Source organism: Podarcis bocagei (assembly GCF_964188305.1).
Source record: "Podarcis bocagei genome assembly, chromosome: 3".
In the NCBI taxonomy this organism is placed as follows: Eukaryota; Metazoa; Chordata; class Lepidosauria; order Squamata; family Lacertidae; genus Podarcis; species Podarcis bocagei.
The window spans coordinates 47,456,257-47,469,364 of NC_138127.1; the positions used below are offsets into that span (position 1 = coordinate 47,456,257).

General features: G+C 42.3%; 2 protein-coding genes across 6 annotated transcripts in view; one reads left to right on the forward strand and one right to left on the reverse strand.

Moving 5' to 3' along the window:
• MAP3K5 (mitogen-activated protein kinase kinase kinase 5) overlaps positions 1 to 1,313 on the reverse strand; it is a 103,136-nt gene extending 101,823 nt beyond the window's left edge. For 3 of the 5 annotated variants that reach the window (XR_014006334.1, XM_081187856.1, XM_081187853.1), the window contains exon 1: positions 528 to 953. The gene's annotated coding sequence lies outside the window, so the exon portion shown is untranslated. Of the gene's footprint in view, positions 1 to 527; positions 954 to 1,267 lie in introns of those variants that run through there. The other 2 variants (XM_081187855.1, XM_081187854.1) reach the window with 2 other exon arrangements.
• The window catches only part of PEX7 (peroxisomal biogenesis factor 7), a 55,330-nt gene continuing 43,276 nt past the window's right edge, over positions 1,055 to 13,108 (forward strand). Inside the window, exons 1-5 of the mRNA XM_081187902.1 lie at positions 1,055 to 1,316; positions 3,658 to 3,715; positions 5,288 to 5,438; positions 10,661 to 10,738; positions 12,301 to 12,409. Of these exons, the coding sequence (XP_081044028.1) occupies positions 1,160 to 1,316; positions 3,658 to 3,715; positions 5,288 to 5,438; positions 10,661 to 10,738; positions 12,301 to 12,409 (553 nt within the window). The 5' untranslated portion in view covers positions 1,055 to 1,159. The remainder of the gene's footprint in view (positions 1,317 to 3,657; positions 3,716 to 5,287; positions 5,439 to 10,660; positions 10,739 to 12,300; positions 12,410 to 13,108) is intronic.

Genomic DNA, 13,108 nt, shown 5'->3' on the forward strand with positions numbered 1-13,108 from the left:
CCTATATCTAAAAGATCAACATAGTTCTAATTGAAATAAATTTTAAAATTCAATAGCTACACAGCCTTCTCAACTACTGCATCTCCTATGGCGAGGGCTGCATCCCCTGTGGAAGTATTTCACCTCTGTACTGTCTTTAATGGCCCCAAAGCCCTGCCCAATCCTCATACTTTTAAGCCTTTTGTAGTCTGCCTTTGGGACACGGGTGGCGCTGTGGGTTAAACCACAGAGCCTAGGACTTGCTGATCAGAAGGTCAGCGGTTCGAATCCCGCGACGGGGTGAGCTCCCGTTGCTCAGTCCCTGCTCCTGCCAACCTAGCAGTTCGAAAGCACATCAAAGTGCTTCCCGGCGGGAAGGTAAACGGCGTTTCCATGCGCTGCTCTGGTTTGCCAGAAGCGGCTTAGTCATGCTGGCCACATGACCCGGAAGCTGTACGCCGGCTCCCTCGGCCAATAAAGCGAGATGAGCGCCACAACCCCAGTCGGCCACGACTGGACCTAATGGTCAGGGGTCCCTTTACCTTTACCTAGTCTGCCTTTACATGAGGGGCAGGGCCAGCCCCTCCATGAGGCAAGGTGAGGCAACTGCCTCGGGCAGCAGAATCCACAGGGGCGGCAGCTCCAGACGTAAGTCTTTAGTCCCCCTCCTTGTTGCCTGATGTAGATCTTCAGGCACCCCTTCATCCCTGGTGGGGAGGGGGAGGCCGCCATTTTGTGGCTTGCCTCAGTTGCCTCAATGTATTGGGCCACTCCTTTGCATTGGGTTAGAGAACACGATTAACGGCGCTTCGAACCACGGCAAGGAAATGAAGCGCGCCCACCTCTGCTCGCTATCGTCTTTCACGTTTCTTCCCCGCACGTGGGGGGAAACGTCCCTCGAGCTGCGACAAGGAACCGGAAGCCTCGTTGAAGAAACACCGAGCAGGCTACTGCTATTGCAAGCCCTAGGGCGCTTCTCCATTACCGCCCCGCCCCAGAAACTGGAGAGGCGGCGCTCTTTACCCAAACCTATGATGGCGGCGGAGGCGACTTCTGCCCACAGTTCCGGAGGCCGGAGCTGGGCGGGGCGACGGGAGCGGGACCTCCCCACAGAGAAGGAGAGGCGGCAGCGCCTCTCCCGCAGCCGGCCCGGGATAGCTCGAGCGACGCGGTTGAGGCTATGAGCCGCGGCGGCGGAGGTGGTGGTGGCGCGCCGGCGAAGCCCCCGAGGGCACAGGCCTTCCGCCTGCCCGGCCGTCATGGCTACGCGGTCGAGTTCTCGCCTTACCTGCCCGGACGCTTGGCCTGTGCTGCCTCGCAGTACTACGGGATTGCAGGTGAAGCGGCAAGCAGAGTGCGCATGCGTGGAGAGGGGGCAAAGCCGTGTTGTGTTTCCCAGGCTGCCCGGTTCTTCCTGCCCATCGACGTTGGTTGAAGGATGTGGTTTGCCGGGCAAGCAATTCTTTTAAAAAGAGTAATCTAAAAAGAAATCGAACGGCATCCCGTTTGCATATTCGCTCCAGCCCCGCTTATTTAGGATTACCTTCCAAGCAAGCGTGATCCCAGCCTTGTTGACTTGACAGCAAAGCCCCACGGATTTCGGTGGGGCTCGCTAGTTGCTGGCGCCTAGGCTTGAGGGCTGCAGCCTTTAGATGAGTATGCGCTCAGTGGGGCTTGCTTTGGAGTAAGCACGCTTGTGGTCGGGCTCGTGCTTCGACCTTGAAAGGTTCCCACAGTGCATAGTAGAAAAAGGCAGTGCTTTTTTTCTTTAAAAATGTTTAGGGGTACTCTCATTTGGACTCAAGAAAAATCACCATTTTATAATTCAAATCGGGGAAAATAAATACAGTAAATGGACAAAAGTGCGAAGATTTGCAAATGTTTAGGGGTATGCATACCCCCAGAAAAAAAGCACTGGAAAAAAGTGTGTATCGAAGGCATCCGAACGGAAGAAGCGTGCTGTAGGATTTCTTGTAAGATTCTGAGCTGGAGGAAAGAGTGTTAAAATAGCACTTCCATTATGTGCAGTGTCAAAACTGCTTACTAAAACACACATACCTAATCCCAGTTGTTTCCATGGTTGTCTGCTGATGATCTGCCATAGGATGTGCTTTTTTGAGGTACTTGTGGCTGATACTTAGATATAAAGACCAACCTTAACAGTGTTTAAACATAAGGGCCTAAGAACAGTCCTCCTGGATCAGACCAAAAACCCAGTAGCCAACGATATACCCATGGAAAACCCATAAGCAGAACACTCTCTACTTGTGCTCCCCAGCGACTGTTATTTACAGGCATATCACCTCTTATACGCACTAAAGGACAACTTCATATACTGTATATGCCACCGTAGTATCTTCTTTGTTTTAGAAAATGGTTGATTCCAGACTGTAACACTTGACTGTAACACTTTAGATAGGTTTGATTGTGTAAGTGAAAAAAACAACTTGAACACCAGGTATTTTATAGAATTGTTTTGCAATCCTGTACATGCTTTCCTGAAAGCAACTCCTGTAAGTCAGTCTTCTTAAATCACCATTTGGTGGCATTAGACCTGACATTCAAGCTTGCTTAAGATGTCTAGTAATGTTCAGCTGAGGTTTTAAAATGCTTTGTATTTATCTCTAAGACTACTGTTGAGTGTCCTGTCACTTCTTACCAATCCCATACCAATGAAGAACATGGTTCTGATCTTGAACCAACAGCATTAATTTCATGGGATTTGTGCAAAAGAATGTCCTGGTGAATTATGTGCTTGCATGACTTAATATATAAAACAGCAGAATTCTACACAGTATGTTTACATAAAATATGTAAGGTTTGCTGTATTAAGTGGTGCTTACTTAACAGGTAAATATACTGCAATTGACAACAATTAAGTGCATATTTATACAACTTAATGAAGTCAATGGAGTTAAACTCCCACAACTTTCTGTGGCTACTGTTTCTTTACTAAGGTAACAAGAGTAGTAGTTTACAAGCATTTTACTGTTGATTTCCCCACCCTTCTGCTTCAGTGTCTAACTTTGCATTTTCCCCATCACACATTTATAGCTGTTGATTCCTACCCACTATGGCATGGGTGTCAAACACAAGGCCCGCGGGCCAAATCCAGCCCGCCAGACCTTGTCATGTGGCCTGTGTAGCCGCTGCCGGCCGCCAGCCTTCACCTTTTATTCTCGCTTTTTTTTTTTTTGACACAAGAAAGCCGCCTCTTCAGCGCATGCGCGGCAGCCTACAAGCCAGAGAACGTCTGCCCTCTAGCGGCGCCGGCCGTTCTGATGCGGCCCCCGATGAATTTGAGTTTGACACCCCTGCACTATGGCATTTGGACTCTGTTTTTTTGAACTGCTGCCAGCCCAAGTGGTCAGTGCAGAGCTAGACAGACAAATAGCCTGACATGGTATAGACAGCTATCATCCTAATAATTCAAGTACTTCACTCTAATCTAATTATCCTAAAGTATAGTCTAAAGATAGATAAGACCACTGTTTGCTACATTAAACCAGATTGAAGCTAGTCTATTCCTGATATTTCCAGGGAACCACAATTATGCCACATTGGGTTCTATGGTGGAATAATGACTATAAATTAAAGAAATAAAATAAAGAAAATAAATACTATAGTCTACTATAAGGTATTTCCTTATTTTCAAAGAGTAATATTTTTCTTTTTCAGGTTGTGGAACTCTGGTAGTATTAGAACAAAATGAAGCTGGAATTCATCTCTTTAGAAGGTACTATTGTTCTATAACTTATTAATAAAAATATAATCATATAACCTTGATGTATTGGAATTGTCTCTAACCATCAAAATCGGAGCAGTCAAATAAAGAAAGTTGTGATCAACTTTTGGACTTCAATGTTATTTTAGAAGCTTCATTTTGCTTCTGAATCCAAGCCAAAACTTGGATTTAATGGAACAAAAATGGGATCCTTGGCTGCCTGGGATATATTTCCAAAATTAATTTCTGATTATTCTTGAGGGGATAATCTTTAACTACTTTAGCTAGGCAGTAGCGAGGAATCATTCATGTGCTCTGATCCTTCAAGGGCAAAATAGGTTAATTCACAGGTCCAAATATATAGAAGTGCACAAACTTTGGGATGTCTTGGTGAGCCACAAGGTAATGCCCTGTTCCCCTCACCACCTCTACACTTTAAACTTAGGGGAGAAGGGAGACTTTCTACTTCAGGGATGCTGAGAGGGTCTCCAGCGTAGTGCAGCTGAAGGAATATGCTACCCTTTCTCACTAGATTCAAGTACAGGAGGAAGTCTGAGGCTTGTCACACTTCACACTCACCAGAATGCAGTGAGAAACACAATGGCAAGCATGACAATTAGAATTATGGATTCTTGCAGGTGTGCTTCTGCAAAATGATTTGCAGTCAGAAGAGAATGTGATTCTTTAGTACACCGTGTGGATGGGGATACCTGTAAAAACCCATTTAGGTGCCAATGAGTGCTTCCATCTGCAGTCTTGGTGCCTTGCCTAAGTTGTGTCCAGTACCTTGTATGTGACTACATCTCTTAACTGAGGCTGTGGAATTTTAGCTACAATTCTCCTTGAATGCCGTTTAGAACGTAAACCCTTTAAGTTGAAAAGGGATTTAAAAACCAGTAACTGGTAAGTGGCTGAGGCCTACCATTTGGCAGACTGAGGCCTACCAGACCTCAACCCTTACATAAAGTTTTAGGGCCAGGGGAAGCAACTGAGGAGGTGGGCAACAGCACTCTTGAGATTCCTGACCAAGACGTCAGCTTATAGGTTTTACAGCCAGCGCAGGTAGTGCAGGGCACAAACAAGTTGTGCTGCCCTTTATGGAGATGCAGGAGAGCAAAGCTTAAAGCAGTGGTGAGGAACTCTGCAATGTTGTTGCACACCAACTCCCATCATTCTCGTTTAAAACATAGGAGAGGCACCAAGCTATGGAAGACTAACTTTGTGAATCAGGCAAGTTATTTATCAGTTTTTTAAAAAATCCTGCTCTCCTCCTAAGGAGTTCAAAGTAGCATTAGTGGTTCCCATCTTATCCTTACACAAGTTCTCTATGAGGTAAGTTAGGCTAAGACAGAATGTGTTTGACTGTAGAGTGCTCAGTGAAGCTTCAAGACTCATCCAAGATTTTATTCCTGGTTGTTCCCCAGTCCAAAACTATCACTCTTTCTATGGAACTATACTGACTCCTGAGAAGTATTTTTTTTTATAAAAAAAAAATCAGACTTAAATCTGCTATCTTTGCATATGAATTTATTTAAGTTATGTACCATTTCTCATGAACTAATGTGTTGGTTGCTATTTGTTCAGTTTTGACTGGAACGATGGCCTGTTTGATGTGACATGGAGTGAGAACAATGAGCATGTGCTTATCACATCCAGTGGAGATGGATCATTACAAATCTGGGACACAGAAAAGCCCACAGGTCCACTTCAAGTCTATAAAGAGCACAGTCAAGAGGTATAATAGATCTTGTTGTTGCATTTCTTTTCATTCACAAATAGGGACCTAAACACTTAGGCCTACTAAATACCTACTAAGTTGATAAACCAATGATAAGTGCAGTATTGACTTTACTCTTAGATTTCATTTTTCATCTTTTTTGGGGGTAATAGCTTGGAATTGGCTCTTTGAGCTGAATTCTCCTAATCTCTCTATTGGTTTCTTGCCATTGGTCTTGCTCCACTTTCTTGTGTTGTTTCTGAACAAAGGAAGATCATCTTAAAATTTAAAGAATACAATTAAAACTGTTAACTTATTTTTGAACACAGGAAAATCATATTAAAATTTTTAAGAGAAGCACTGCAGATGAGTTATAATTCTTACTAAAAAAATTAGGAGAATTAAATTACATCCTCTAGAAATTGTAGTGATCTATCCTAAAGTTATATTTTATTTATCTTTTTCAGAGTTGCCACACATACTGAGTTGTCAGTTTTTTAAAATAATATTTTATTTTTTACCAACCACCAAAACACAGTGAAACAGTGAACCCCCCCCCCCAGCAGCTGATACACTGGGTATACATATTGAGTTAAGCTGTTCATGTAAATGTGACCATCTATTTAAGCAGAGCAGTGCATAGCATATAGCTTTTCTGATCCACTCGGGGAAAAACCACAATCATTTCATCATCCATAGCATTAATACCAAACATAAAAGTTTTCACATTCTATAAACTGAACTCAAAAGATTTTTTTCTGGGCTACAGAAATCATTAGCTTGTATTCTCCTATATCATATGAACTTCTGCCTTCTGAAATGAGTTATTACTTATTGGCTCTCATAAAGATGCCTAACCTCTATTTTTTTGCAGACATTGCAGCTATACGGGTTTCACAGAAGCGTGCTGACTCATAATGTTCTGCTAGCCTTCTAATATCTGAAAAATCCTTCAAGAATTATAGCTAATTTTGCTGTGGTTCATATCTGCTGAGGATTGTATTGATCATATAATTTATTTGCCCAGTGAAAAAGAATAAACTTCCTCCTAAGTATCAGAGGTTAGAAGAGGTTAGAAAGAAATTCACTGTTTTGGGAAGACCTGTTTTTAAGCTATTCCTATGACAAAGGGCTTGCCTCCTCCACTTATAAGTATCTGAATCTGGTGATTTCTGGAGACAATTTGAGAAGAATATGAAGACTACAAGTCTGAGCCAAATCTAGTCTCTGGGCCTACCCTTGAAACTTTGAAGGTGTATTGTTCAGTGGCGTAGCGTGGGGGGTGCAGGGGGGGGCCCGGCCGCACCGGCCGCAACATCTGGGGGTTAGGGTTAGGGGGCGCAAATCCACGGGTTAGGGGGCGCAAATCCACGGGTTAGGGGGTGCAAATTACTTGCCTTGCCCCGGGTGCTGACAACCCACGCTACGCCACTGGTATTGTTTATTGAAAAAGGAAAGGTGATTGCTCAAGAAACTACTTGGACATGCTTTTTACTGTCTGATGCAAATTCCCCACCCTGTGAAGTGAAAGCGACTCATGATGTTTGACTCCAGGGTCATCACATTAGTACAGAGGAGACACACAATCATTCCATTTGCCCTGGTGTTTGAGCCAGCACCACTGATGTGTCAAGGAAAGGGGCATGTTGCAGTGAGATGGGCTTGGTGGCATCACCTTGGGCTTCACCTTCTAGCACAAGCAGAGTGTTTCACCAGCAAGTTTCTGTCAGTAAGGGAACTGGGGTCACCATTTGAGGCAAGTGAGACAGAGGCCATGGCAAAGATTGGATGCCCCGTGGGTTGTTGTGTTAGTTGTTAAAATGGTGGCACAGGCTCTCAGTTCTTAGCATTAAGAAGTAGTTACAAGTAGTTTGTAACTACTTCTCAATGCTAAAATTATATTTGTAGAATACAGCACAAGAGGAAACTTGATGTCCAGTGTCTCATCATTGGGGAGGGGGGCTTGAATGAGCAGTACAGAGATGGGATCCAAGGCCAGTAGGACAGAGCACTAGGGATCATGCATAAGCCAGCCTTCTGTCTGTCTGTCTCTCTCCCCACTCCAAAATGAATGTCCGGGCCACACAGCATACAAACAGAAGTGCCGGATTGGTGCTGTGGGTGGCAAATCAACATTATATAAAACTAATACATTATCTTCAGATCAAGGATTAAGTCTTGCACATCAGATACTCAGAGCAAGATGAAATCTGCCTTCCTCCCTCTCCTTACTTTTGGGTGTCACATATCAGAGTTTGTGGCAGCTTGTCTATAAATATGTAAGACATAGTCTTTGCCCTAAAAATGATAATATTTTACTAAAATATTACATTATTTTAAACGTAGTTTGGGGATAGTCTAGACTATTTATTGCTTATGAAGCAAGAGAACTGAAGGCATCAGCCATGGATTAGAGACATTTGTAGCAAAATGTGTACTGTGAGATAAAGAAAAGACTCTTGCAGGTCATCTAAACATGTAGCAAGATTCCAGACTGGAATATGGATACAGATATCTGGCTGCCATTGCTTTTGAATATCTTAATGCTTAATCCATTTCTTAAGAATACTCTCATTAATGTTAATAATATTTCAGAAATAAACCTGAGAGCTTTTCGTTACTGTTGAGGATAAATCCTAATCCCCCCAGCATCAAGAGAATAAATAATATAAATATTATATAGATCTTTATATCAGAGAGACTGTTGCTTTTCATTCTACCATTGACAGACTTGGCACTTAAAGGTTCTCTGAGTGATACGACTACTTGTTTCAGAGAATAATGCTGTAAGCATCACATTTTGTTAGATGTTTCTTTTACCTTGCCCTTGTGTCTGATCTTGTATAACCACACACACACACACACACACACACACACACATTACTATCAAAGCCAAACTTAAAAGTAGTCACTTGCCTGGTTGAAGGGTAATAATTGTCTCTAAGCAATATTTTTATTTATTAGGTAGTAAAAAGTTTCACGCTAATAGCATCTCTTAGTTTGTTTACAAGGCTTATCAAAAGAAAATCAGCTGGTACAGATAAGGTAAAATGTTTCTTGTTTAAAGTCTTTTTGCATGTTGGTAGGTTCCATTTGTGCAAAGCAGGTGTCACAGGCCCAACAGGTCTATTTTTGCATACTGCATCAGGATTAGCATTCGACAGTTATGGGAATGGTGTTCCACAAGCAGCGAGGACTTTGTGAATTAATGCCCCAAGAGGCTTATCACGGAAACCTCAATATAGTGGTTGTGCTGCCAAATTATTTGTGTTTTGCAGCCTAGTTAACTCACAAAATAGCTATTGTTAGTTATGAGAGGAAAATAGTCTTGCAATCCTTCATGAGTTGCCTCAGATTAAACTTTGTGAAGTACAATTGTCGAGATATGCTTTCAGATTTTTTTTAGCAGAGTGGACAAACAAGGCTGGCAGTTCTGACATGTTGGAATCAGAACTGTCTGGATGTGGTATTCGTCCATTGTGAATCTCTGTATAGGGGGATCCACTGGTACTTTGAATTGTGAAAGAGATACAGTGTTCAAAAACCTAGGGGGGTTCCTGGTTTGGACATTGCCTTCTGTACACAATAAAGGGAGTGGAGGAAAGATGAGGGAAGAATGTGTCAGCCTGAGGATAGCCTGATAGAATCATAGAACTGTAGAGCTGGAAGGGATCACAAGGGTCATCTAGTGCAGTGTTTCCCAACCACTGTTCCGTGGCACACTAGTGTGCCGCGAGATGTTGCCTGGTGTGCCGCGAGATGTTGCCTGGAGGGAGGCGGGCGAGTCGGGCGGCGAGAGGCGGGGCGGCGAGGAGAGGCCGCCCAGCGCGGGGCTCTCGCCGTCTGCCTGCCTGGCTGCCTGCGAGCTCGGCGGGCAGCGCCTCCGTCCGCAGCGCCCGCCTCGCGGCTCTCATTCCCTGCCCCTGCCAAAGCTCACCCAGCCAAGCCGCGCTCTCCTTCCTGCCTCGCTTTGCTGCCTCCTCCCCCCCCACCCCCAAAGCTTGGAGGTTCCCCGGCAAGGGGGAGGGGAAAAAATTGAAACTTACACTTTCGTGCGTCCCTCCCGGCGTGACGCTGCGCGCTGACGTCACGGGGCTGTAATGGTGGTGTGCCTTGAGATTTTTTTCATCAAACAAGTGTGCCTTTGCCCAAAAAAGGTTGGGAAACACTGATCTAGTGTAACCCCCTACAATGTGGGAATCTTTTGCCCAACATAGGGCTCAAATCCACAACCCTGAGATTAAGAGTCTCATGCTCTACCAACTGAGCTACCAGAACTATATATATGATTCTTGTAACAGCTATGTTATATGCAACTTATGTAATCTAGACTGTATATATGTATAATCAATGGAAAATTAATAAAAAAATTAATAAAAATGTATAAAGCAACTGAGCTACCAGAACAGGGGTGAATAATATCTGGGCAGAGGTTTAGGAGATAGTCATAGTGAGCAACAGAAATGGCTCTAATCATTTGGACCATAGGGACCATCTTGGAGAGCACATTGTAAATTGCTTTGAGGTTACTTTTTAACAACCAAGTGGTGTATGAATTTTATTAAATAAATAATAAGTAACGGAAAGGTTTCAGCTTTCTGTTTTAGGAAGGGGAGCCTCGGTTCTAAAGTAAAGACTGCAGTAGTACATTTCCACAAATAATACAATGCATCTACCTACTCATTTATTTCTCATTTCATATGTCATATCATGTAGCTAAATAAACTTGTATCTTTATGAACGTGTTACTGAGACTTCATGTATCATTAAGCCTTATACAGTGGTACCTCGGGTTACAGATGCTTCAGGTTACAGACACTTCAGGTTACAGACTCCGCTAACCCAGAAATAGTACCTCGGGTTAAGAACTTTGCTTCAGGATGAGAACAGAAATTGTGCTCTAACGGCACAGCGGCAGCGGGAGGCCCCATTAGCTAAAGTGGTACCTCAGGTTAAGAACAGTTTCAGGTTAAGAACGGACCTCCAGAACGAATTAAGTTCTTAACCTGAGGTACCACTGTATAGTAAACAGTTTAATTCCTGGTGTTAACAAGAGAAAGCTTTCATTGTGGGGCTTTGTTTTGCTAGATATGTAAACATTTCAGAAGGTTTATGCTTTAATTGATTTCATAACAAATATTCTCATTAGTAGCAGGACAGAAAAAAACCACTCTAACTATAGTTTGTCTAACTTGGATGCTTTGTGAACTTGTAAACTGAAATTAATCCTATATCTGCAGGTTTACAGTGTCGATTGGAGCCAGGCCAGAGGAGAACAACTAGTAGTATCTGGGTCGTGGGATCAAACAGCAAAATTGGTAGGTTTGTACTTCTGGCTATTTAAATTTTGTATTAATTCAACATGCAGGAAGAGAATCCTCTCTTAACCTGTGCCATTCTGTTGACTCTTTGTTTGAACAGATGCTACCTCGCTCTCTCTGCTGAAATTATACTGGCTTAATAAAAATGAAGATGGTTTAGGTCAAGAATGGGGAATCTCGGAATTCTAACTCTCATAATCCTTGACCATTAACCATGCTGGTGGGAATTGCAGTCCAATAGCAACTGGAGGGCCACCCCTGCTTTATTTCTTGCAAATGCCATAGGCAATGAATGAATTCAGCATCTGGAGTCAGCACAGATTGTGGTTCTCCACATAGCAGAAGACTAACTGTTCAAACCTGTGTGAGAGATTTATGAAAAAAATTGCCACTGACCCACTGGGTTGATGATGAAAATAAATTTGAACATAATATTATGTGAAGCAGAATTCCTGGGAAATGAGCAAAACTACAGGTGCTGAAGTATTGCTTTTGGACCTACATGTCCTGCAGTAAGAGGTGAATAAGATGAAAACAGAAAAATAGTACTGCCACTAATATAGAAAGGATATTAGGCCTGGTCTGAGCATGCAGTTGAATGAGATAGTAGAATTCTGAAGATTGTTCCCCTTCAGCTGTAGGTGAAGGCGCCATTTTTAATCCATCTGAAATTGCCTACCTCCAAAAAGTCTATCACTGTTCTATTTCTTCTTGAATACGTTCTGCTAGCATGTTGTCATATGCACCAATTAAAAAAGTTTCACGAATAACAAAACCAGAAGTTTAAAGTTTGCTGATCATAAGTGCTGGAGAGAGATTTTTTGCAACACAAACAAGATAAGATGGTAACGAGATTGCTCTAGGACAATGTAGGAGTATTCAAGCACTCAGGTTGTATAGAATTATTCATGCTGCAGGATGGAAAATAGCTAATTTTCAGATATATAAAGCAAAGCTGCTTCATAGGTGCACATTTCTAACAGATCTCAGATTCACACTCCTACACAGAGAAGTTGTTCTAGTGGAAGATGACACCTTTTTATTTTGTATTATTTTCAGGGACAAACATGACAACAACTAGTTATGTTTTCTTTCATTTTTTTTGCAATGCCAAAAGAGAGCATTTTTCTGTCTTTGAATTGGCTCTGTTTTTAAAACTATCTGGGGCTATTTAAAAATAATGAAGTTCATCCTGTGCCTGTTTATGCAAACATAATTCATAGTGATTCCAATGACAGTTGCTACCAAGTAAGTGTGCCTATAGTTATACCTTAAGTTTTAAAAAAGTCAAGGGCTGACCTGACTGAATTTAAAATGGAAACCTAATAAACATAATAAAAAACAAAGTTCATCTGTGTAGTAATTTTCCTCTTCTCAGTCAAAAGTAGAAAATGCTGCCCTGTTTATGAACATCTTATAATAGGACAATAATGTATGCTGTAGTGCACATATTTAGCAAAACAGGCCTATGTTTTTAATGTGAGCAAATAAAATTCAGTATATTGCCTTCAGTTATTACACTGCGCAAACAGCTGTTTATTTGTTTACATTATATCTAGTGGGATCCTGCAGTGGGACAGTCTTTATGTACTTTTAAAGGCCACGAAGGTGTCATTTACAGCACAATATGGTCTCCGCACATCCCAGGCTGCTTTGCATCTGCCTCAGGTAAATATTTAACTGTGCAGTCATACTCAAAAGCGGAACTCTTACATTATTTTTGATTGCTTTCAAATCCTGTCCAGCAGGTGGTGGTATAAATTTATAGAAGTGGCAGAAGAAATGATAAATGTATAGCTATAATTGAAGTGGAGGTTCAGTAGTTATCTTTTAAATCCACTGACTTGGTCTCTCTACATGGATCAGCAATTGTCTCACTTGAGTGAGCTAGTGGCAATTTTTCACACTGGCATTTCCACCCCACCCCACCCCCCGCTTCTCTTGAAAAAGTTTTTTCCCCCTTGCCTGTTTGTTTGTCTGTATGGCAGTGTAGTGCTTTGCTATACAATCAGGCTTCACATCTTTTACCTGATATTTCTGTGTCCAGGAGATCAAGGCGTTCCCTGAAAAATGCACCTCGGCAAGGCTTTAGGTAGTGTGTTGATTAAATTTTGAAGCCTGTGGTTCATAAGAATCGAAAACCAACCCTTGTGTAACTTCAGCTCATGCTTATTTCTTGTGTATCTGGCTGACTTTTTATCAAAACGATTAGTATCTCTTGGGGCAAGCTGAAATCCTCACAATGATTTGAAAAGGGATTTAGGAGTATAATGAAAAGGTTCACTGCAGTAAATATTTTTTTAAAAAAATGATTTCCAGAATATTTTTTAGGCTAACACCATCATAATGTTGCACCAATTTACTTCC